The sequence below is a fragment of the Peromyscus californicus genome, unplaced genomic scaffold (genome assembly GCF_007827085.1).
Source record: "Peromyscus californicus insignis strain IS unplaced genomic scaffold, ASM782708v3 Scaffold_5__1_contigs__length_169319896, whole genome shotgun sequence".
NCBI classification, from domain to species: domain Eukaryota; kingdom Metazoa; phylum Chordata; class Mammalia; order Rodentia; family Cricetidae; genus Peromyscus; species Peromyscus californicus.
This window is the reverse complement of record NW_026294573.1, coordinates 95,040,376-95,064,753: the sequence shown is the minus strand read 5'-3', so window position 1 is coordinate 95,064,753 and position 24,378 is coordinate 95,040,376. Positions and strand designations below refer to the sequence as shown.

Genomic DNA, 24,378 nt, shown 5'->3' with positions numbered 1-24,378 from the left:
GGGCAGTTACAGCAAGATGGAGGAATCTCTCCTGTGGGCCTCAGATGCTGCCTGATAACATTCTCAGCTTTGGGTGAAGATGCTTCCCTTTTCCCATTGTACAGTTTTGGCTTCTTTATCAAAAATCAGGTGTTCACAAGTGTGTGGATTGTGGTGATATATTGTGTCCCCCAAAAGATTGTGCACCCTAATAAAGCTTATCTGAGGATCAGAGGAAAGAGCCAGTCACTATATGCTATGTGTATTTAATGTAGCCTTGTCATGCACGTGGTGGATTTCTCCATCATACAATTCTAACCGCCTTTGTTCATCTTCCTTTTTCTTCATGTGTCAGTCAACAGATCTGTATAGACGTGCCTCCAACTTGCCAAGTTTTCTTCAACTTTGTCTAATTTATTGTTAAACTCATTTGCTTAGTTCATAGTCATCGTATTTATCAACTTCACAACTCTAAGTAATTTGTATATCATTCTAAGTTCTCCTGTATTTTAAGTTGCCTGCATTCTATTCAGCTGGTTGTCTATTTTCAAGGGTACAATAATACCAGTTACTTTAGAGTCTGTGTCTTAGAGGAGCTATATTTGGATCCCCTGCTAATTGTGCATGTTTGTCTTTTGGTCCTTTTTCATAGAAGTCCTTGTAATTGTCAGTAAATGTCAAATTGTATGTAGAATAAATGGTAGGAACTCTGGGAGAAGTTTACTCACTAAAATAAGATTTACTCTATCTCTAGAAGCAACCAAGAGTGGGAGAGACTGCCTCATGCCAAAGACAGGTTAAAATAGTTTGGTTGAGGGAGCCTGCATGGGACCTACCTAGAGCCTCTACATGTGACAGTTGTGTAGCTTGGTCTACTTGTGGGACTCCTAACAATGGGAGCAGGAGCTGTCCCTAGAGTTTTGGTTGGCTTTTGGGAACCTATTCGTCATGCTAGATTACCTTGTCTAGTCTTAATACAAGGGGAAGTGCTTGGTCTTACTGCAACTTGATATGCCTTGTTTTGTTGATACCCATGGGAGGCCTGCCGCTTTCTGAACAGAAACAGAGGAAGAGTGGATGAGGGGGTGGGGAGGAGGGAGGAAATAGGAGGAGCAGAGGTGAAACTGGTCAGGATATAAAATAAATAAATTTAGTTAAAAAATAAATTGGTTGGATTTCAGACTTTGTAAGGCCTACTTAGACCGTGACCCCGCCCCCTTTTTGAGTGTTGTTCCCCCATTGCTCCAACTGGGACCTTGGAGTATTTTTTGAGAATATTTTCCTTCATAGATCCAAGACTCTAATCTTCAGATTATAAATAATATTGAAGTGCCAAAGTTGTATTTAATATCAGTCCTTGAGTAATCACAACAAAGAACAGATATTGATATTTTGTTATTCCATTTATAGAACCATAAATGACATCTCATTTTTAACATTCTGTTATTTAGCTGTTAAAATAACATACAAGCGTTTTATAGCATTAAATTGTCAATAGCAGAGATGATGTCTAGAATGCTTTATAAAGCAAAGCATTCTAAAACAATCATTTATAGAACATGGAAGAAAAGAAAATCTATGTGGAAATGTGCAGTCATCTGGAAATCTTAAGAAAATCTTTAGCAATGATATTGAGTGAGAAAGTATTTTTTTAAAATGTTCCTTTATGTCTATACTTCTGTACTGTATTTTAATATCGAGGATACTTTGCAGGTCAAGGTGGGCACACTCAAAACATCCTGTATGATACATCCCTTATAAAAAACAAACGCAGAAGTGGTAAATGAAACAACTGTATGTGAAGTAGAAAAGCACAAGGTTGTTTCATTTAGCCCTCCATTCTTTCATTTTTTTTAATTGAACGATGTCATTGTATTTTAAGTGAATTGGTTATCAATCTGCTCATAATTTTTAAGAGAGAAGGGAAAAGGGAAACCATGGGAGTAAAGGAACTGTATCCTGAAAACTATAAACATCAATGGAGACATTACAGGGATAGGGAGAAACCTGATGCTATGGAAGTTCCCAGGAATCCACAAAGATGACCACAAGCTTAGACTACTAGCAATAGTAGAGAGGGTGCCTGAGCTGGTTTACCCCAGTAATCAGATTGTTGAATACCCTAACTGTCATCATAGAGCCTTTCTCCAGTAACTGAGGGAAGCAGATGCAGAGATCCACAGCCAAGCACCAGGCCGAGCTCCAGGAATCCAGTTGAAGAGAGAGAAGAGGGATTCTATGAGCAAGGGGCATAAAGATCACAACGGGGGGCTGGAGAGATGGCTCAGCGGTTATGAGCACTGCTTGCTCTTCAAGAGGACCCAGGTTCAATTCCCAACACCCTCATAGCAGCTCACACCTGTCCGTAACTCCTGTTCCAGGGGATCTGACTCCCTCACATAGACATGCAGGCAGAATACCAAAGTACATAAAATAAAAATAAACAAAAATTTTTAAAAAATTAAAAGATCACAATGGAGAAACCTACAGAGACAATCGAACAAAACTAGTGGGAACTCATGAACTTTAGAACAACAACTGTGGAGCCTCCACGGGACTGGACTAGACCCTCTGCATAAGCGATACATTTGGGTAGCTTGGTCTCCTTAAGGGGACCCTGGCAGTGGCATCAGGATCCATCCCTGGTGCATGAGTGGGCTTTTTGGAGCCCATTACTTATGGTGGGGCACTTTGCACAGCCTTGATGCAGCGGGAGGGGCTTGAACCTGCCTCAACTGAATGTACCAGGCTCTGTGGATTCCCCATGGATAACTTACCTTTTAGGAGGACGGAATGGAGGGTGGATTGGGAGGGAAGGATGGGAGGGGGGCAGGAGGAGGGAAGAGAGGGGGATCTGTGGTTGGTATTTAAAATGAATAAAAAATTTCTTAATAAAGAAAAAAGACCAAAAAAAAAAAAAAGAAAGAGCACAAATAAATGAAAATATACCTCATGCTGGTAGGCTGCAAGAATTAATGTGGACAAAACACCTGTGCTACTGTTACCAGGTACTGAGATACTTAGACCCTTACTTTAGTTTCCCTTTATTTCAAAAGAAATTGGGACAGAAATTGATTTTAAAAAAGAAAAGAGAAAAAAAGAACACTGTACTTGTTTACAGTATTCCATAGCTTGGACAAGAAAACCTCCTACTCCTCTTCACAGCCTCTTGTGTAAGGCTTCTATAAAATCTTACAGTTTCATAGGAAAGATGAAACAAAAGCCATGAAATAAGCATGGTGACTTAGCTGTGAGGTAAGCTGTCAGAATTCCTTAAACCACTTCATGGGAAGGAACTGCCTCCTCCTCTGATGCAAGGGCTTCATCCAATTTTCTTCCCAGCACTGGATTTTAGAGGTGATTTTAATTCTTTAGGGTCCATGTTGTAGGGTCCCTGTTACATTATTCCAATCCCCTGTCTTTGGAAATTTAGGATGCTGTATAATTTATTACTGGACTGATGTGAAAATTGTCATAAATATGCCTATAGCTGAAAGAAATATCACAGGCAGAGTACAGGATGGAGCCAAAGTTAAAAGAACTTCAGTTTGAGCTGGCTGGAATAAAACATGAGTCACTGTTTCTCAAAAGCGACAACAATAAAGGGGAGAAAGTAAAGAGGGGAAGAGAGAACACAGCCAAGATGCCCTGTGCAGTGATGCTACAACGGAAATCGAAAAGTCCTCCTAAAATGTTCGTGCTCATACACATGTGCATTTACATTAAGCATGCCAAGAATAATTAGAGTGTGCAGAAAGAATTTCTAATACCAAAATAGATCATCTGCAGACACACCAGGAATTCTAGTTTTGCCTAGTTCTGTATTAGGACTCACTGGGTTGGTCATTCGTTTTTGTGGCTGAAGCAAGAATTCATGTTAGGGAAGTTTGGGTTCAATAAGATGTTTGATTTAGCGGGCTGGAGAGATGGCTCAGTGGTTAAGAGCACTTGAGGCTCTTGCAGAAGTCCTGGGATCAATTCCCAGAACCTACATGGTGGCTCACATCCATCTGTAATTTCAGTTCCAAGGGATCTAGCACCATATTCTGACTTCCTTGGACAATTTACACATGTAGTACACATATATACATGCAGGCAAAATACTCATATACACAAGATGAAATAAATAAATCTTAAAAATGAAAAAGTTCTGTTTAGTACATAATCTTTCTGAATCAAATATGTCTTCTTACCTTTCTTAGAAGACCCCAATACCAAGAAGTCCAGGATAGCTGAAAATGGGGGCTAAACCACACTATATGCATTGTCTGGGTGGTCTTTTAGAATTTCTTCCAACTCAGAAACAAGATGTATTATTCTGATGTGATTCTTTACTAGACCACTGCATGCCATGAGGTCAGACACCCTAGGTACACAAGGTCAGGGTCAGAGAGAAGACTCAATAGTAAAAGTACCTACTGCTCTTACAGCAGACTTGGGATCAGAGCCCAGCACCCTAACAGTGACTCACAACTGTCTATACCTCCAATTCTAAGGCATCTTTGGCCTTCTTCTGACCTCTTCAGGCTCCTGCACATACGTGGTACACATACATATATTCAGGAACACACATATACACAGAAACTAAAATAAATATTCTTTTTAAAAAAATCCGGCTAAGACCCTAGTCGCCTAGACTCAACCAGAGGGAGCATTTTTCTCTTTCCATAAGAATCTATGAACCTTCAAATAGATAAATCTCTAATGATTCTATTTCAGCCATCACTTTTTCAGCTTCCATCAAGTTAGTTATCGTCAACACTGTAGGCTAGTACTCAAAATGACATTCGGTGAGTTACAGTGAGTCAGAATATACCCATAGGTTGTAAAAGAACTTGTCAGACAAAATTCTTCCAAGAAGACACCAAGACAGCATAGATCTGATATATCCCATACTCACAAATTAAAGATACCCCAAATTTTGTTCAAATTCAAATGCAAGCAAACAAATTCCCTAGAAATTTTAGCCTTCTAAATCTTTATTCCATGTGGCAATACTCCAATATTCAACCCTCAGACAACAGAGATAGTTGTCTCACACCAGTTGGCACTGCAAAGTGACCTAAGGCAAGTCCACATAGCTGTCACACTTTAAATATGGAGATCAAGTTTAACCCAAAACCTAAATACAGTGCCAAATCATGTTATTCCAAGCCAAGTGAGTGTGGCAAGAAAGTTGAGACTGGAAACAGTCACATCAAGACTAACTAACACGCAAAAGAAGCCCGGGTGTAGAATCATGGAAACCTGGCTACATGTAACAGAACATGCCCTAGAAAAGCGTGTGCTTTGTAGTGTGGGACAGGCAAGTGCCATGCAAACAAACCATAAAGGCTCATGAGCCTCCTGTCCAACACTTTTTGAGACTTGCTCACTAGTGTCCACTGCATTTCTTGGAAGTGTTTCCCCTTGCTTAGTAAACTATCTCTTCCTATTCCTATTCCTATTCCTATTCCTATTCCTATTCCTATTCCTATTCCTATTCCTATTCCTATTCCTATTCCTATTCCTATTCCTATTCCTATTGCTATTGCTATTCCTATTCCTATTCCTATTCCTATTCCTATTCCTATTCCTATTCCTATTCCTATTCCTATTCCTATTCCTATTTCTATTTCTAATCATGTATCTCTGATCCAGTGCTTTGACCTGGGACATATTAATCTAGAAACATGGGCAGGTTCCCTCCAGGCTCAGATTTGTACCTTGAACATGAGTATTTTTATTTTTTAAGCCATTCTGATTGAGGCGAAATAAAATATCAAAGAAGTTTGAATTTTCATTTCCCTGATGTGTAAGGATATTGAATATTTTTTTAAAGTAAATATAATTAGGGTTAATTTAGATCATTCAGTTTCTTCAAAGGATAAGCACTTGCTAATTTTCTGGTTATAATACAAAAAGATTCACTGGCTATTGCCTTTCTTTCATTACAAGAATAAAGAGGGCCTGCTCAAGTGTGGGCCACATCAGCCAGAACAGATAGGCTACCTGTCTATCCACAGAAATCTCTCACACCAGTGAGAGCAATAGCCCCCAACTCAAGTAGAGACCCCTGATAGACCAAAGGCCATGCTAGCCACAAGAAGTCCAGTCTCCAACTCAGACAGAGACTCCCTACTAGACCAGAGGTTATGCCTGCCGCCAGAACTCCAGGCCACAAAGATTAGAAGATCAAAGAGGAAACAGAAACAAAAGAACAAAACATCCATCCAACAAAGATAAACTCAGAAATGGGCACCTAGACCTATAACCATCCCAAACCCAGATGCCTAGACACCAGCTTAGGAACACAATCAACAACAGCCAGGGCAATATGTCACCACCAGAGCCCAGCTATCCTACTACAGCAGGCCCTGAATATTCCAGCACAGCTGAATCATAAGAAAAAGACCTTAAAACCAACCTTATGGGGATGATAGAGGTTCTTAAACAGGAATGAAGAAATTGAGGAAAAGACAAAGAAAAAAATTGGAGGAAATGAATAAATTCCTTAAAGAAAGCTAACAAAAAACAAACTGTTGAAAGAAACAAATTTTAAAAAAAAACTGTTTAAGATTTGAGAATGGAAATGGAAGCAATAAAGGAAACACAAACTGAAGAAATCCTAGTGATAGAAAATCTAGGTAAGCACACTGGAGCTACAAACTCGAGCATCACCAACAGAATACAAGTGATGAAAGAAAGACTCTCAGGTGTTGAAGACACACTAGAAGAAATAGATACATCAGTCAAAGAAAATGTTCAATCTAAAAAATTCCTGACACAAAACATGCAGGGAATCTGGGACACTATGAAAGAGACCAAACCTAGGAATAATAGAAACAGAAGGAGAAAAATTCCAGCTCAAAGGTACAAAAAATATTTTCATTATGATCATAGAAGAAAAATTTTCTCACCTAAAGAAGGAGATGCCTGTAAAGGTGCAAGAAGCATACAGACACCAAACAGTTTGGACCAGAAAAGAAAGTCCTCTCACCACATAACCAAAACACTAAACATAAAGAATATTAAAAGCTGCAAGGGAAAAAGACCAAGTAACATATAAAGGTAAACCTATTATAATTTCACCTGATTTCTCAATGCAGACTCTAAAATCCAGAAGGGCCTGGATGGATGTCCTGAAAACTTGAGACCACAGATGCCAGCCCAGACTACTATACCTGAAAAAACTTTCAATCACCATAGATGGAGAAAACAATATCAGTCTACAAATCCAGCCCTATAGAAGATGTAAGAAAGAAAACTCCAGCCCAAAGAGGATAACAACACTAACAACACCCATGAAAACACAGGAAATAAATAATCTCATACCAACAAAACCAAAAGAAGGGAAGCACACACACACACACCACCACCACCACTAATAACAACAACAACAACAAAATAATAGGAATTAATAATCACTGGTCATTAATATTTCTCAATATCAATGGACTCAATTTCCCAATAAAAAGACACAGGCTAACAGAATAGATGGATGTGAAAACAGGATCCATCCTTTTGCTGCATACAAGAAACACATCTCAACATCATAAATGGACATCACCTCAGAGTAAAGGGTTAGAAAAAGATTTTCCAATCAAATGGACCTAAGAAGCAAACTGGTGTAGCCATTCTAATATCTAACAAAATAGACTTCAAACCAAAATAAATCAAAAGAGATGGGAAAGGACACGATATTCATCAAAGGAAAAATCCACCAAGATGAGGTTTCAATCCTTAACATCTATGACCCGAACATAAGGGCACTCACATTTGTGAAAGAAACATTACTAAAGCTTAATTTACACATTGACCCTTATTAATAGTGGGAGACTTCTATACCCCACTATCACCAATGGACAGGTCATCCAGACAAAAATAAACAGAGAAATACTGGAGCTAGCTGACGTTATGAGCCAAACTAACCTAACGGATATCTACAGAACATCTCTCCCAAACATGAAAGATTACACTTTCTTCTCAGCACCTCACAGTACCTTCTCCAAAATTGACCACGCACTCAGTCACAAAGCAAGTCTCAACGGATACAATAAAATTGAAATAACCCCCTGCATCCTATCAGATCACCACAGATTGAAGCTAAATATCAACAACAGAAACAACAGGACTCCTACAAACTCATGGAAACTGAACAACTCTCTGTTGAATGACTATGGGGTCAAGGCAGAAAGAAAGAAAAAAGAAAGAAAGAAAGAAGGAAGGAAGGAAGGAAGGAAGGAAGGAAGGAAGGAAGGAAAGAAAGAAAGAAAGAAAGAAAGAAAGAAAGAAAGAAAGAAAGAAAGAAAGAAAGAAAGAAAGAAAGAAAGAAAGAAGGAAAGAAAAGAAATTAAAGACGTCCTAGAATTCAATGAAAATGAATGCACAACATACCCAAACTTACGGCACACAATGAAAGTGGTGCGAAGAGGAAAGTTCATAGCTCTAAGTGCATACATAAAGAAATTAGAGAGATCTCATACTAGCAACTTAACAGCACAACTGAAAGCTCTAGAACAAAAAGAAGTAAGCACACCTGAGAGAAGCAGATGCCAGGAAATAATCAAACGGAGGGCTGAAATCAATAAAATAGAAACAAAGAGAACAATACAAAGAATCAAAGAAACAAGAGTTGATTCTTTGAGAAAATCAACAAGATAGACAAACGCTTATCCAAACTAACTAAAAGACAGAGAGAGAATATCCAAAGTAATAAAATCAGAAACGAAAAGAGAGACATAACAATAGCCACTGAGGAAATCCAGAGAATCATAAGGACCTACCTAAAAAACCTGTACACCAAAATGGAAATATTAAAAAAAAGGATAATTTTTGATAGGTACCACTTACCAAAATTAAATCAAGGTGAGATAAACAATTTAAATTGACTTATAGCCCTTAAGGAAATAGAAGCAGTCAATAAAAAGTCTCCAAGCCGATAAAAGCCCAGGGGCAGATGGTTTTAAGACAAAATTCTACCAGACTTTCAAAGAAGAGCTAATGCCAATACTCCTCAAATTATTCAACAAAATATAAACTCTTGGGACCCTTTTTTCCTACTGGGTTGCCTTTTCCAGTCTTGATATGAGGGTATGTTCCTAGACTAATTATAACATGTTATGCCCTGTCTGCTCCCTGGGAGGCCTGCTCTTTTCGGAAGGGAAGCAGAGGAGGAGTGGATCTGAGGGAGAGGAGAGGTGGATTAAGGGACTGTAAGGAGGACAGGGAGAGGAAACTGCAGTTAGGATGTAATAGATGAGAGAAGAATTAATTAATTAGTTAAGTAAGAATAAAGAAGCACCATCACCAAAGTTTTGTCTTTTACTAAATCTAACTTTCAATTTTCCAATTTACTATTCAAAATGTATACTAGGATATAGTATGAGCCTGAATTATCTCTTTATGAGTATTTTGCATATACATTTGAGAAAATGATACAGAATAATTTATAAAAGATTAAGGAAATTACATCAGCTCTAAGGAATAGATATGTATGTGTGTTTGTGTGTGTGTGTGTATGTTTGTGTGTGTTTCCACACAAGATTATGAAAAATACCTCTTTAACTGTCACTGTGCATAAATATAAACACCCTAAAAAAGAACAGTTTTGGGTGAAAATGTCAATTGCATAAAATTGAATATTGAATATGAAATACTTTAAGATATGTAATAAACATATATTCTAAAAATATACTTTTATTGATTCATCGAATACTAGTACATACAAAAATTATATGTAATTTATCTACAAATTATACACGCATATGTTATGTAAAGTTCCTTCCATATTTAAATTCATACATATAGATACATATGATGACAGCTATTCAACATTGTCAAAGCATAAAGAATCAAACCAAAGGCATCAGAAGTCATTCAAAGAATTTGTAGAGGAAAATATCATGAAGCAATGCATTTGAGTTGGCTTCTCCAAGCATGTACACCCTGCTTCAATCCCGTTATATCTCTCTGATTTCAACCATTTTCCCCTTGTTGACTCTGTGTCAGCCATCTGGGTCTTACTGGAAGTTCTCAAATGTATCAGGGATAATCTCCTTGTGCCTTTGCCCAAAATCTTCCCTCTGCCTGGATTATTTCCTCTCAAATCCTTATGCCTAAACCTCTTACAAGGCCTTACTCAATGTTACCTTTAAAGTGATGTTTCTGATGGCTGCCCTCTAGATTATTAAGTCCCAGTTGCCAGCCATCCCAATCCTTTATGCTGATCTCATTCTCTTTCCAATAATCTTAATACTTCCACTTCATAAGTTATTGCACACAAAAAAGTTGATTTTGACGAATTTAGTAGCATCATATTAGCCCTGCAGTACTGAAATTTATGAAATTGCCAAACATGCCAGCATGGTGGCATGCACCTTTAATCCAAGCACCTGGGAGGCCAAGATAGGCAGATCACAGTGGCTTGGAGGTCAGCATGGTCTCCATAGTGAGTTCAGGACAGCCAGAGCTGTATAGAGAGATCATGTCTCAAAATACCAAAAAGAAAAGAAGAAGAGGAGGAGAATGAGAAGTGGACACACACACCCATCCCTAACTCAGAAGCCATCTCCAATTGATAACCACTTCTGGATAAATATTTAATTTCCTCCAAGGGAGTTTCACTGAAGAAACAGAGTACTCTTAAGGGTTGGCTGCATGCTCACCAGGAAATGGCCAACAGAAAAGAACTCAACAGCATCTTTGGAGGTTCCTGTCTCATAATAGCATGTCAGGACTCTTCCTTGTTTGTTTATATAGTTTTCCTCTCTCTTTTTACCCTACAGGTCCTTTGCATATATATTATGACTTCCAGTTTAGTGTTTTTATGGAATTCCTGGGTATGTGAGTGAATGGGTCTCTGTTTCTTGTGCCTTCTCTTGGGCCGTTTTCCTTCTGTTTGGTTGTTTTGTCCAACTCTGATGTGTTAATTTTTGTTTTACCTTATTATTTTATTTTCTAATTATCCCATACAAGCTTGTTTATGTTCTACTGAGAGACAGAAAGGGGGTGGGTGTAGATTGGGGATAGGGGAGAGGAATTTGGCAAGTAGAGGGAGGGAAAACCATAATCACGTTATGTCATATGAGGACAAAAGTCTATTTTCAATAAAAAGAAACAAAAAAAATTGCCAAACATGTCCACCTAAAAAGATCATACAAACTTTTCTTTTTCCTCGAAGCTGCATACACTTTGCTGTATCCACACAGGGAAATAACACACAGCTCTTAAGGTGCCTGTGAAATCCTACTGAAGCTCAGTGGGTCACACAGGAGAAAGACATGAAACTAGGATGGGTACTTGCTGAGAAGAAAGTTTCAGCAAGGGAAGGAGCAGGCATGAGATGGGGCAGTAGGGGTGAGGATGACTAAAACCCATTAAACACACATGTGGAACTGTCAGAGAATGACAAATAAATCTTCAAAACATGAAGGCACATAAATATAAATACCTTGAAAACAATTATGAGTGAAACACACCAATGGCATACAAGTAGATATTAAATATAGACTAGTTTAAGATACGTATTATATATGTACTCTGGATGGGTACCTCTATAAGTCTCTAGATACTATTGCATCTAAAAGCCACATAATATATTTACAGATTATACATACATGTATTACATAAAGGTCTCCCCATATTTTAATTTATACTTTGTACAGTTTGTAGTATTAGGTTATCTTGTAACAGATATCACTTTTAGAATCATATAATATATGTACAAAAGTTATAGCAGTGATGATACAAAAATAGACATAAAATTCTACAAAGAGATCAAGTAAAATAAGAGCTGGAAATGATGCATTAAATTTGACTATCACTGTCCAGAACTAGCTTATATTCAGTTGAAGAATCACTGAGTTGTAAGTGGATAATGGTATGCAGTTTAATTTCAAGTTGATTTGGGTTAAAACAGTCAGAAAATAAGCAGCTAGAATATCATATTGTTTGGTTGACCTTGTGCTTTTATAATTTTGGGGATAAAGAGGGCAGATTGTATGTGTAGATCAAGTGAGTCACGAGTTGAAGATACACACAGCACTGATGATAATCACCCTCTGAGCTTCCTTGTCTGGTGCCTCATTCATCTTTTTATCTGTCTTCTCGTCTTATTCTTACAAACATTTTTAAAAGGACATACTAATTTTACTCCTATTAATTGGTCCTCCACAAGAGTGGTTTCTGTAAAAACCCACACTCACTTCTTTTACTCAAGCAACTAAACAATTCTCTGGTTGAATTAGGAAACACTTAGAACATTGTGTCTACGGCCACACTTGAACATGCCTGGTCTCTTGTAGAATATCATGTCAGGCAATCATTATTTCCCAAACCCAAGTCAGTATTTCACCACCTGGCTCCAAGTTGAACATCCATGTTCCACATTATAGTTCTTTCTTTTATTCATGACTGGGTACCTCGCCACAAAATTTCAAATTCATAAAACCTAACTGCATAGTATCCAACCTCACTTAGGAAGTGATTTTTTCAAAAAGGTGAAAAACATGTTCTTTAAATTACAAGATCTACTAAAGTACTTTATAATATCAAAGATAAAATGTTATTTTCACGCTATAAATGTGAAACACATCCATTTTGTAAAGCAAATGTTATCTCTATGGAAACAGAAAGAAAAATCTTCAGGCTTTCACAACAAGTCTTTTCTGGAAAATTAATGTTAATGTCAAACCCATCTCCTTTTATGTACCAATTAAGTTCAGATCTTCTGCTGGTTTAGGGCTTTTCTATGAACAGTGATTAAGCATCATTTTGGACCCACATCAGTCATATTAGATATGCTACTGAGGTACACTGCTATGAGATTCCACAAAACCTGGAGGGCTAGTACCTTATACTAACCAAGGATTGACTACACACAGCCTCTCACATTCTGTACCAGCTCATCTGACTATGCTCCCAAGTTAGAAAAAAACATTGCTAAAAATACAACCAGGTCATTCTCAATGAGTTTTTGAAACAAATCTTCATAATCAAAAGCCCTCTGAAGATTCAAATGCTGTATTTATGGTATTAAAGTAAACCAGAATTGTAATCATACACATGTCTGAACACATGAACATGTTAAGGGGAGTGGCAAGCCATTCTTTAAAAAAAAAAACTTCTTGGTCTCCTACTCTGAAGATAAATGTATGCTTTAATGTATTCTTCTTTAATTAATTTTCTATCAAAATGTATAAATGTGATGTTTAAAAGCTATATATGTATCCCAGAAAGTTTATGGAAGTGGCTGGATTTAAGCCCTGTGGTGTTTGGTTTAATGCCTGGGTATCAAGGCTGGCCTGTGGTGAGACACAGAGTGCCTAATTTGTAGAATTCTTGTGGGGGGGGGGGTGGATATTAGGGCCTGATGTACAAGAACTAAGTTTCTTTATTATATATAGCCTATTGTGTTGGGTTGTGGAGCTGACACTTTGATGGTCTCTGTCCTTGCCAGCAGATTTAATCTGTAAATAACTATAATGGAATGTAGAAATAATTAAATGTAGGCCATGAATGTTTCATAGTGCTTTCTCTAAAATTAAAAGGGAAACTTAAAAACTTTTGTATATTTGTTATGATAAAGCTAACACATAAAGCTGAAAGAAATGACTTTTTAAAAACAGATTCCTTGGTTGTATAGACCGTACCCATAAATCCTATTTATCTGTTTCCTTTATAGCCCCAACTCTCAGCATCCTTAGAGTACCACAGGAAAAAATGAAATGCTGTGAAAAGATACAGCATTTGTGACTTTAAAAAATTTGAGATTAATATACTGCAACAGAAAACTCTCCAAAGGAAAATATTGATAGAGCCCTTTCAGATTTTTCTGTTTCACATTTTTCATAACACAGACTTATTTATATGGAAGGATTTGAAGAACAATTGCTTGTAAAATGAAGTTATGTTTGTAAAAATGCCATATATGCCCAGCTCTAATATTGTAAAAAAACAATACAGAATTATGAAGATGCTGCCAAAAATGTCAAAAAGTAGTTGTTTCTCAATGCTATGTTACTTTGTTTTCTCCCTTATTCTTTCCGACCCTTGAAAATTCTTTATGAGCATGCAATAATTTTGAAATGCTGTATCTTGTTACAAAAATGTTAGCATAATGCATAAAAGGTCAAGGAAGACAGTAAAGGAACTAAAATTCCAATTAAGTTTTGAGTTTCAACAGTGCCCAACATGTTGACCATTCATTTGCCTAAGAACCTTCTCTTCAGATTTTTTATGGCCTCCTTCACATCTTTGTTTCTGAGGCTATAGATTAAAGGATTCATCAAGGGAGTCATCACCCCATAGAACATGGATATAAGTTTGTCTGTAGCATCCAAGTCATCTACATTGAGTGTGTCTTTAGACTTGGGTTTCATGTACATAAAGAGGATGGTCCCATAGAATATTATCACCACAGTAAAGTGGGCTGAGCAGGTAGAAAAGGCTTTGCTTCTCCCCTCGGCAGAGCGAATTTTGAGAATGCTAGAAATGATTAGCGAGTACGAGATGACAATGAGGAGCAGTGGCATCAAAGTGAACAAAGTTGTGGCCACGACCATGATGAATTCGTTGCCTGAGATGTCAGTACAAGCCATCTTCATGACAGCCAGGATTTCACAGAGAAAATGATTGATGACATTTCCACAGAAAGGTAGTCGCATCACAAATGCAGTTTGTACTGCAGAGTTTGCAACCCCTGAAAACCAGGACCCAGTTGCCATGGTCACATAGGAACTCTTGCTCATGATGATAGGGTACCTCAAAGGCTTGCAAATAGCCACATAGCGATCAAAAGCCATCATACCCAGGAGCACACACTCTGTTGTCCCCATGGCTAAACCAAGAAACATCTGCACTGCACAGCCAAGGAAGGAAATGGTCTTTCTTTCTGAGAGAAAGCTTACCAGGGCAAAGGGAATGGAGGAGGTAGTGAAGCAGATGTCCAAAAAGGACAAGTTCCCCAGGAAGAAGTACATAGGGGTGTGAAGGTGAGAATCAAAAATGCTGATGATAATAAGAGTACCATTGCCTGTGAGGATGACTGCATACATCATTAAGATGAGCACAAAAAAGAGTTGCTCAAGCCTTGGGTAACCAGAAAGCCCCTTCAGAAAAAATTCCTCCATAACAGTTCGATTTTCCCATTCCATTGTATTATCTCCCTTTTACCTGTAAGAATTCAAAAAAATTTAAATGGCATATTCTATACTAAAGCAGGTTCAAATATATCAGTTCAATAGTATGAAAATTTGCATTAAACTCAATGAAAGAAGGTGTTAAAATTGATAGAGAGGGTGAAAGGAGAAAGAAATAACAAGAATAAGCAATGTAGGGAGAGAGCTATGAGAGATAAATTATCATATTGATAATCAGTTCTGAGCTAAGGATTCCACAGCTTGTCTTTAATAGACTGTGTCACTCAAACTCCACATTACCATTTAAAAGACAATAGAGCTAACGGGGTGTATGTCAAAGCCTAGGCTCAAACTCAAGCCTCTCTTCCTATGACCAGTGCTTTTTTGTGTGTGAACATAGAGGCAATATAGAATGAGTTATATCACAGATACGTTTTTTTTTTTTATTTTTGAAAGGAAAATTGGGTTCCATCAGAAGAACTCAACAGTAGTCTCTCAGTTAAAAAAAAAAAAACACCAAAAGAAGCACATAACTCTGCAGGGACAAAGCCAGAAATGAACATAACCACAAAGAGTGCCTTGTTACCCAAAAACCAGATCCATTTCAAGGGAGCCTAATAAAAGGAAATCTTGTCAAAATGTAAATGACACAGGGGGAGGCACTAGAGGATAGAAGATAGAATCCTTTTCATTTTTAAATGCATACAGTTAAGCATCATGCAAAAAAATGACTGTTTAGTCTCTTAATGTTCAATTAAGAACTTTAAAGCATTTATAGATGCATGTGATTACCACCATGACCAAATCACAGATCCATAACCTGTCCCCTTCTATACTACTCCATTTTTAACAGCCTCTTCTGCCTATTCTAAAACATGTTAAACATGGATATGTTTTCTGTCTGGAAAGTTCCAGCTTTTCAGAATCTCATAAAATAAAACCACGTTGGGCTTCTTATTTACCAAAGTCCTCTAAGATTCATTCAAGCTGTAAATGCGGGGTAGCTTTTTATTGTATAAAGGTACTAATTATCTACCCATTCATCCTTGGAAGGGCATTTGAATTGCCTCCATTTGGGGGCAGTAATGAATAAAGCTACCATAAATATTTGAGCCTTGGGTTTTGTGTGCTAAACTTCCAGGTTTCTATGGTAAAGATCCAGTAGTGGGATAATAATCTCATAGGAAGTGCATACCATAGTTTGCAATAAGATGACAGTTTTCCAGAGTGGCTGTATCGTTTGTGTGTAAAAGTATCAGTTGCTCTGATTTTCATCAGCATTTAGTATTGCCAGCTGCACCTTTTAATTGATTTTAATGGGTATATAGAGAGATCTCATAAAGGATTTTACTTATATTTCCTCAATGAGCACTGATGTTGAACATTTTTCCTTACTCTTTTGCCCCATTTATATTCATTTTTAATAAAATGTTTGCATATTTTGCCTATTTCAAATTTGTTGCTGTTGAGTTTTCTTAGTTACTCATCATACACACATATGTGTACATTCTATATACATTATCTGTGTGTATGAGTCTTCTGTCATAAATGTGATATATATATTGCTTTCCATCCTATAGCTTACTCTCTCCTTTTCTAAAGCAAGCATCTTTTAATTGGTAGCTACCCAGGTCTCATCTTAAGGGATCCAAAGGAAAGTCTGTGACTACGGAGACATCCACCAACATGAAAGCTTCATGACCTTTCTCACTGAGTGATTCATCAGAAGAACATATACTGCAATTATGCAGAAATCAGGAATGGTGACCATTGCCTCCAAAGTCCTTCCTCAGGATGTAACGAGCCAGTTGTTTTTTGTTTTTGTTTTTGTTTTCACTTTTAGAGACATACTTCTCCCTTATGTCTCCCTCACATACTAACACACACACACACACACACACACACACACACACACACACACACACACAAAGGAAAAAATCCAGTGATAGTTTTGTACATGAACAGAGAATCCATTGACAGTATTCTAACTAATGCATGAAATAAAAATTAATTTCTGGAAACAAACAGCACATAACAGACTGTTTCTCCTTATTCACAAAATGACACAAGTTTAAGATCTGAATTGAGTACCATTTCAACCACCTTTTTAATTATTTCTGGCGGCCTCTGGCCACAATTAGGGTATTTTTTTTTCAATTCCATCCTTAACTCAATCAACTTTACCCTTTAAACTCTGAGATTCTCTTATAAGCTTAATGTGCATGTTTCCTTTGTATCTAAATCCCAGATGCTTTTGAAGCTATGTTATAAACAAAGTCTCTCAAATCTCAATTCCCTCGTACATGATATCTGAAAAGTAATCTCACTGATAATCCTTCTTCTAACCACTGCCACCATTCAATTTGTTATTATAAAGCCAAGTCGATTTTGTCTACATAAAAGAGCATGCATCTAAGTGCTATCTTGGCAGTTTCCGAACTCTGTGACTTTGGATAATTTTCATCTCTTAGTTTTAATATTCTCATCTATAACATGGTCATTTTAATGCCCTTATTATTGGGTTCTTGAGAAAATAAAGCAATACACACATAAAGCCTACAGTGTATGGTAAGAATGATTTTGGTTTCCTTCAGCTCTAGTCAACTTTTCATTCTTCAGAATTATTTTATATTTCCTAATATTACCCTACTATAATAGTGTCATCTAAGTTTTATCTATCAGGTGTCTTGTTCCCTCTTAACATAGTAAACCTACATCACATCTATGAATTGAGTTAGATACAGTCTACAAAAGTCCATTTACTTTACAGTGAATAGTGTTAGACAATTACTACAAATTCCACATTTTTAAATAAGAAGTTCACAGGCTGACACTTTTTACTGGAAGCTACTCCAGTTCATTCATCTAAAATGTAACCTAAGATGTGTCCAGAAATAGTACATCTCCAGCCACCACAGAAATGCATTGCCAACAACAAAAGGGAATCTTAAATATTTAATATCATTCCCTCAGCCTCATGTAAACACGAGTCAATTTTTTTCCTGTTGGTTAGTGAGTCAGTGTTCCATTTCTCCTCCCATCACCCCACAACTCAAAGATGTACTGAAGAGCAAATCAAGCATCCCAAGTAGCCTTCACAGGTAGATGATTCAGACCAGGAAACAAGGCAAAATGCTGCCCGTTCATTGTTGATACGACAATCTGTTTCAAACCTGAAGCAAACAAAACTGAATTTTTGCTGTGAAGTAAGTCACTGCACTGAACTTCATACAACATCCCATTTTACATTCTGATCAAGAGAACAAATCCAATGGCAAATGTGCAACGATTTCCTTGGAACAAAAGGAGATGGTACTCTTAGATGTATAGACACCTTATATTCTGATCAAGAGAACAAGTCCATTGGCGAATGTGTGACAATTTCATTGGAACAAAAAGAGATGGTTCTCTTAGATGTGTAGACACTTGTAATGAAGTAAGAACCAGTTTAACTATACTTTCACCAAAGGAATTCCAATTCACAGTTAGAAATTATAGACCTAAATATTCATTTGACTTCAATGTTCTAATGACAGGATTTTGAGGTAGCAAAACTTTTTCTCAATTTTAACTATATTTAAGAAAGTTCTCCTGAAGATTTTTATTCCTATTTAATAGACACTCTCCCTAGTAAGAAATGCCCCATCCACACAGCATGAGATTTATCCCAACTGAGTTCATAAAGACACCCTCTTTTGTTGATAATGATTGGCATGTTCTGAAGGAGAGTCAACTTACCTCCCAGTTTTCGACACACAGCAGACTATCTTCCCATGACTTTCAGTCTATTATACAAAGTTGCCCATGAGTCTGATGACTTCCTAAAGAAGCAATTACTACTGGAGCTTTGCTGTAACAAGACAAATTACCTAGAAAACATTGACATGGATAATTTACAAAAGACATTTCTAAATGACTTCAAACCTTTCTAGGGCAGTCAAATATGTTTCCAACGGGAATATAGTTGCTGTTGATACTTCAGACTCAAATGGTGAACATTAAATATTGAGCAGCTCTGTTCAAGAACATGGCACATTTCACACTGCTATGTTTTAAGGTCCAGGAAATTCTCCAAAGAATTTTCTTAAGGCTTAGTAAAGTCATTTAAATACTCTCGCTCTTGGGGAATTTTGTAGATTTTTTTAAGCCATAATTTTAAATTGCTTCAAAAGTTTTGGAACTTCAAGAACAATACTCTGAAGAATTAATTAGATTAAACCAATTAGCTATATATTTAACAACCAATCAAAAGATTCCAAGACCTATCTTACCCTACATTCTTTATAAGATACTTATTTCAACTATATTCTAAGGACTTGGTTGAAGTCTTTGTTTAGCCTATCATATCTTAATAGTAAATAGAAAGAATTTATTAAGTGATATTAATTCTTGATTGTTAGCAACAATAATAGCACATGCATTTCCTGACATTGTTGTAAAGCTTTTGTACATATTAAGCCACTTAATTCATAATTGCTAAATTAGTACTAGAAGAAAAATTAGTTTTACTATATGAGTAATCTAAAAATGATTTACCTCTTCAACTTGGAATTTCTAGGCCATTGTAAATGTTGGTTGCACTTTGAAACTCACAATAAATTTAGAAAATATTAAATTGTTAAGTAAAAACTAGAAGCTATCCAGCAAGTCTGCTTTTTAGTAATATTTACAAGAAAATTTGAGCCAGGTGGTGGTAGCACATGCCTTTAATCCCAGCATTCGGGAGGTAGAGACAAGTGAATCTCTGTGAGTTCAAGACCAGCCTGGTCTACAAAGTGAGTTCCAGGACAGGCTCCAAAGCTACACAAAGAAACCTTGTCTCGGAAAAAAAAAAAAAAGAAAGAAAGAAAAGAAAGAAAGAAAATTTGTAATCCATCCTATTTCACACTATCAGAATATCTAAAGAGTTCATCTGAACAGAAGTGTATCACTGAGATTGGCAGGTGTTAAAGCATCTCTCATTCCCACTCCAGGAGGTGTATACATGTCTGTGTGTTCCAGGTGTTCCACACCTCCACCAGCCAGCCACCATTGCTACATATTCCCTTTTCCTTGAGCTGCTTTACCCAGATAATAAGCACAATTTGATGACGTGAGTACGGCAGGCAAAAACCAGGTAGAACAGACTTAACCAAAGCTTTGTGGAATCAGAGAAACATCACAGCTCTGAGGAGGAAGTGAGTCAAAACTGAGTGTCCCTTACTGCCGGTGAAGATCACTGGCCATTTTTTACCACAAGAAATTGATTCTCAGCTAATGTGTCAATTCCAGCAAACACATAGCTAAGCTTGCTTCTAAAAAAAACATAGTGTTGAGGTATTATGGTTTATTTTAGAAATACTACGTGCAAAAACAAACAACCAAAAAAAAACTTGTGGGGTAGCTCAGTGGTTAAGAGCTCTTGCTTCTCTTCCAGGGTTCTATTCCCAACACCCATGTCAGGTGGCTCACAATTCCAGCTTCCGGGGTCTGATGCCTTCTTCTGGTCTCCATAGGCACCTGCATACACATTTTTCTCTTCTTTGAGTTATGCTTTTGTTTTATCCATATGAATTCATATTTAAATGAAAATTTTTGAAATTTCAGGAAAGATGCTGTGGTTCATTTTTGAATAAATTTTCTGCAGAAGTTATTCTGGTTTTAGTTTTAATTTTGTAAATAATGCTGAATATTGTTTTCATTTTTCTTTTATTTAATTGTATTAACATGAATATTGTTATATAAATGAAAATTCTTCAAAAATACTGTAGTTTCAAATATACATTGAAGGGATGTACTATGATGATTTCATATAAATCATTGAAAGAGGTAAGTATTGAAAAAGTACTGCTTCAAAGGATAATGTGTTAATTATCCATTACACCAAGTCCTATAGGAAAATAATTTGGTATGGACTATTCATAGTCCAAAACCTTTTCTCTTCACTGAGACAAGTAATGAGATTTTATCATAGAGAAGAAAGCATGCATACAAAAAAACTTTCAGTACAAGAAAACTTTCCAACATAATGATATTTGACACAGCACACTTTTGAAGGGCCAAACATTTGGAATCACTTCCCTTAAAGGAATTATTCTCACATCAAAAAATATACAAATAAGCCGGGCGGTGGTGGCGCACGCCTTTAATCCCAGCACTCGGGAGGCAGAGCCAGGCGGATCTCTGTGAGTTCGAGGCCAGCCTGGACTACCAAGTGAGTTCCAGGAAAGGCGCAAAGCTACACAGAGAAACCCTGTCTCGAAAAACCAAAAAAAAAAAAAAAATAAAAAAAAAAATACAAATAATAGCCTCCATGCTTATTATCTTTATTCCAAAGTAATAGATCCCATAAAAACATCTAAAACTAAAGTTGTTTGGCAGCAATCACCTCAAGAATGTTGGGAGGCCAAATATACAACTTTAACATTGCATAAAATAACTATTTTCTGATAGTAGTTCCAAATCGAAACAAATGTTTTAGAGAAATGATTAAAAAAAAGAAACTCTACTTGATTCCAATCTTCCTGAACAGCTTCCCTACCAACACCAGACTATTGAGGCTCTTGGACAGCCTTGATCAGAGACTTGTCGGCCAACTAAGAGTAGGATGACCATGCTCTATGTTCAATCAAATTCCAGGTATGAACCCTACCAAGAGCTGTATGCTTTGGCCTGTCCATGTTTTATGGCTCTATTTATAAGCTTATATAGTTTAGTGAAACTTGAATTTGATGAGAGTCCTTTCCAGAATCGATACCACTAGAAACACATTTTATGTGGATGAGTGGCTAATTAAGAAGCAGAGTCGTCTACTGACAAGTAACTGGTGCAGATAAATCCCACACCATAGCCCAAACTGTTGTTTGGAAACAAAATTTGAGTCATAAATCATCCATTCAACCAGCTAATTTATTTATCTGGAATTATATTTGACAGCTGAGGTAGAATACCACAGAGACACAAAGCTATTTTTAAATGTTAATCTTGAGGATCGTACACTGTAAGGCAGGAAGATCACCTAAAAATGTTTAGTGTGCTTTAACTGAAGTCATTTGGTCCCTGATCTTTCATGCATAACTCAGGTGCTTGGGCTAAAATCAAATGCCTTCCTTAGGAAATGACGCTTGCTCCTGACTGCAAATTCAACAAGCGAAGGAAGAGTGACTTTCACAAGAAAGATTAGAGGATGGTTTCCTCTGTGATTGCTTCCATGCCCAAAATCTAAACGACAAAAGAAAATCACCTACCACAAGGGTCTCACTTCCATTTTCACATTAGTAGTGATGATCTGTGACCCTGAAACCCAACAGCTAGTCTCTGAGAATCCCCATGATCACAAACAACAATTTCAGTACTACGTGGTAGGTGTCCCTGAGGACTAAAAAATTCCACCCACCAAGCCCATGTGAGAGTGAGACAATCCTCGTCACATAAGAAAGGTGACATCTAAACATATAACTTCAAAAGGGCTAGTGGACTCCTCTACGGGGTAAGCAGGCCATGTTTGATCCCATCATCTCTAGCCTGAAGATTGTGGAGGTGCACGGGCACAAAAATGAAGGCAGCACATACATTAGCACTGTGGACACTAATGAAAGTGATTTTAAAATATACTGCATGACAGCTAGCACATCTTGAAATATATTGTGCATTGCTGAAGTAACGTTACATTGTACATCAATTGTCTTCCTTGGCTGCCCTCTGATTCTTGTAAATACGAGCATTTCCCAGGGGTTCTTGGGCCTGTGACTGAATGAGGCAATGGGGAAATCATATTTTATGCTGTCAACCAGATTTAATAAATTACAAGGGATTTAGAAGAAACACATAATATGTATATGTTACCCAGGACATGTAATGGTACTTATTATGCATTATTTAAATGTATGCATACAGCAGTATCCATAAGGCACTGATTCCAGGACCCACCCCACCTCTAAACAGATAATCAAAGAATATTCAAATCTATCATGGGAAATGATGTAGTATTTCCATTTGACTGCCTACCCATAACTTCTAAAGAATTTTAATCACCTCTAAATTGGTTATAACACTTAATACAATGCAAATGTTATATGAATGGTTATTATAGTGTGTTTGTTATATGAAATGACAAGAATGCCTGTACATAAACAGTACGGATGCATTTTTTTCACATACTTAGAACCAACAGTTGGTTGAATCCAAGCCTGAAATCTGCAAATATGAAGAGGAAACTATGCTGTTTTTATCTCCTGTCTAATATTCTTCATTTGCTTTCAGGATTCTGGAAAATAAGACAGTTAATTATAGCTTCCGGGTGATCTGAATAAAACACAGGGCAGAGGGAACATTAGCCAAAAGTAATCCAAGGATGGCTCAAGGAAAGAAACTCTGAAAGGCAGCCTTCATTTTACCTAGTCAGGGAAGGAATGGACCAAGAGAAGAAGAAGACTACAGAACCAGACTGTATGGAGGGAGAAATAAAATGTGACAAGACTCTCCTGTGAACTGCTTTCACAAAATGCCTCATTTAGCCTTCATTGGATGAAAAGATGTTCAAATTACAACTACTGAATTATTTTATATTATTTAACCCTTAAGCTTTGTTCAATTCTGGCCCCTGGGAGATATTAATCCCTTTGCCATCATAAATATGCTCCACTCCAAATATCGGTACAGTTTAATTTTTTGTTTGGGGGTGTTTTGTTTTGTTTTGTTTTGTGGAAACAAGGTCTTACTATATAGCCACTCAGTCTATCACTGTTTTAGTTTTGGCTTTGGTTTGGGGATTGGTGTTCAGCACCTTTTTTTGTTTATGCATATTAAGAAACCATGTTAGTATGCTCAGGTTATTGAATAAGAAATGAGGCTATCACAGGGAAAGGAGGAAGCTCAGACACAAATATGAAGAGGTCACTTCTGATTTCTGCTTCATCCATTGTTCCAAATGAATTCATACTAGACTCACACATCTTAAAGGTAACAAACATGAGCTTCATGCAAAGGGAAAGATGTTTAAAGAGTCATTTCACAACCAAATCAAACTACTGGGAGCTCATGAGCTGTGGGCCAATAGCTGTGGAGCCCCCATGGGACTGGACTAGGCCCTCTGGATAGGTCAGACAGTTGTTTAGCCTCAACTGTTTAAGGGGCCCCCAGCAGAGGGACCAGGACCTGTCTTTGGTGCATGGGCTGGCTTTTTGGAGCCCAATGCCTATGGTGGGACACCTTACAGAGCCTTGGTGCGGGAGAGTGGCTTGGACTGCCTCAACTGAATGTACCAGGCTCTGCTGACTCCCCATGGGAGGCCTTGCCTTGG

The 24,378-nt window shown here is 37.2% G+C and overlaps 2 protein-coding genes across 3 annotated transcripts in view; both read right to left on the bottom strand.

The window, feature by feature from the left end:
- The window catches only part of LOC128096621 (olfactory receptor 13C8), a 112,829-nt gene that overhangs the window by 14,890 nt on the left and 73,561 nt on the right, over positions 1-24,378 (bottom strand). The gene's annotated exons all lie outside the window — the stretch shown is intronic.
- Positions 13,970-15,113, bottom strand: LOC128096623 (olfactory receptor 13C9-like). The gene has a single exon (XM_052716406.1). It carries the CDS (start codon positions 15,111-15,113, stop codon positions 14,163-14,165), a length of 951 nt encoding a protein of 316 aa, XP_052572366.1. The 3' UTR covers positions 13,970-14,162.

Bases quoted from the DNA above. Each gene is read 5' to 3' on its own strand.
- LOC128096623 (XM_052716406.1), bottom strand. From the start codon at position 15,113: ATGGAATGGGAAAATCGAACTGTTATGGAGGAATTTTTTCTGAAGGGG.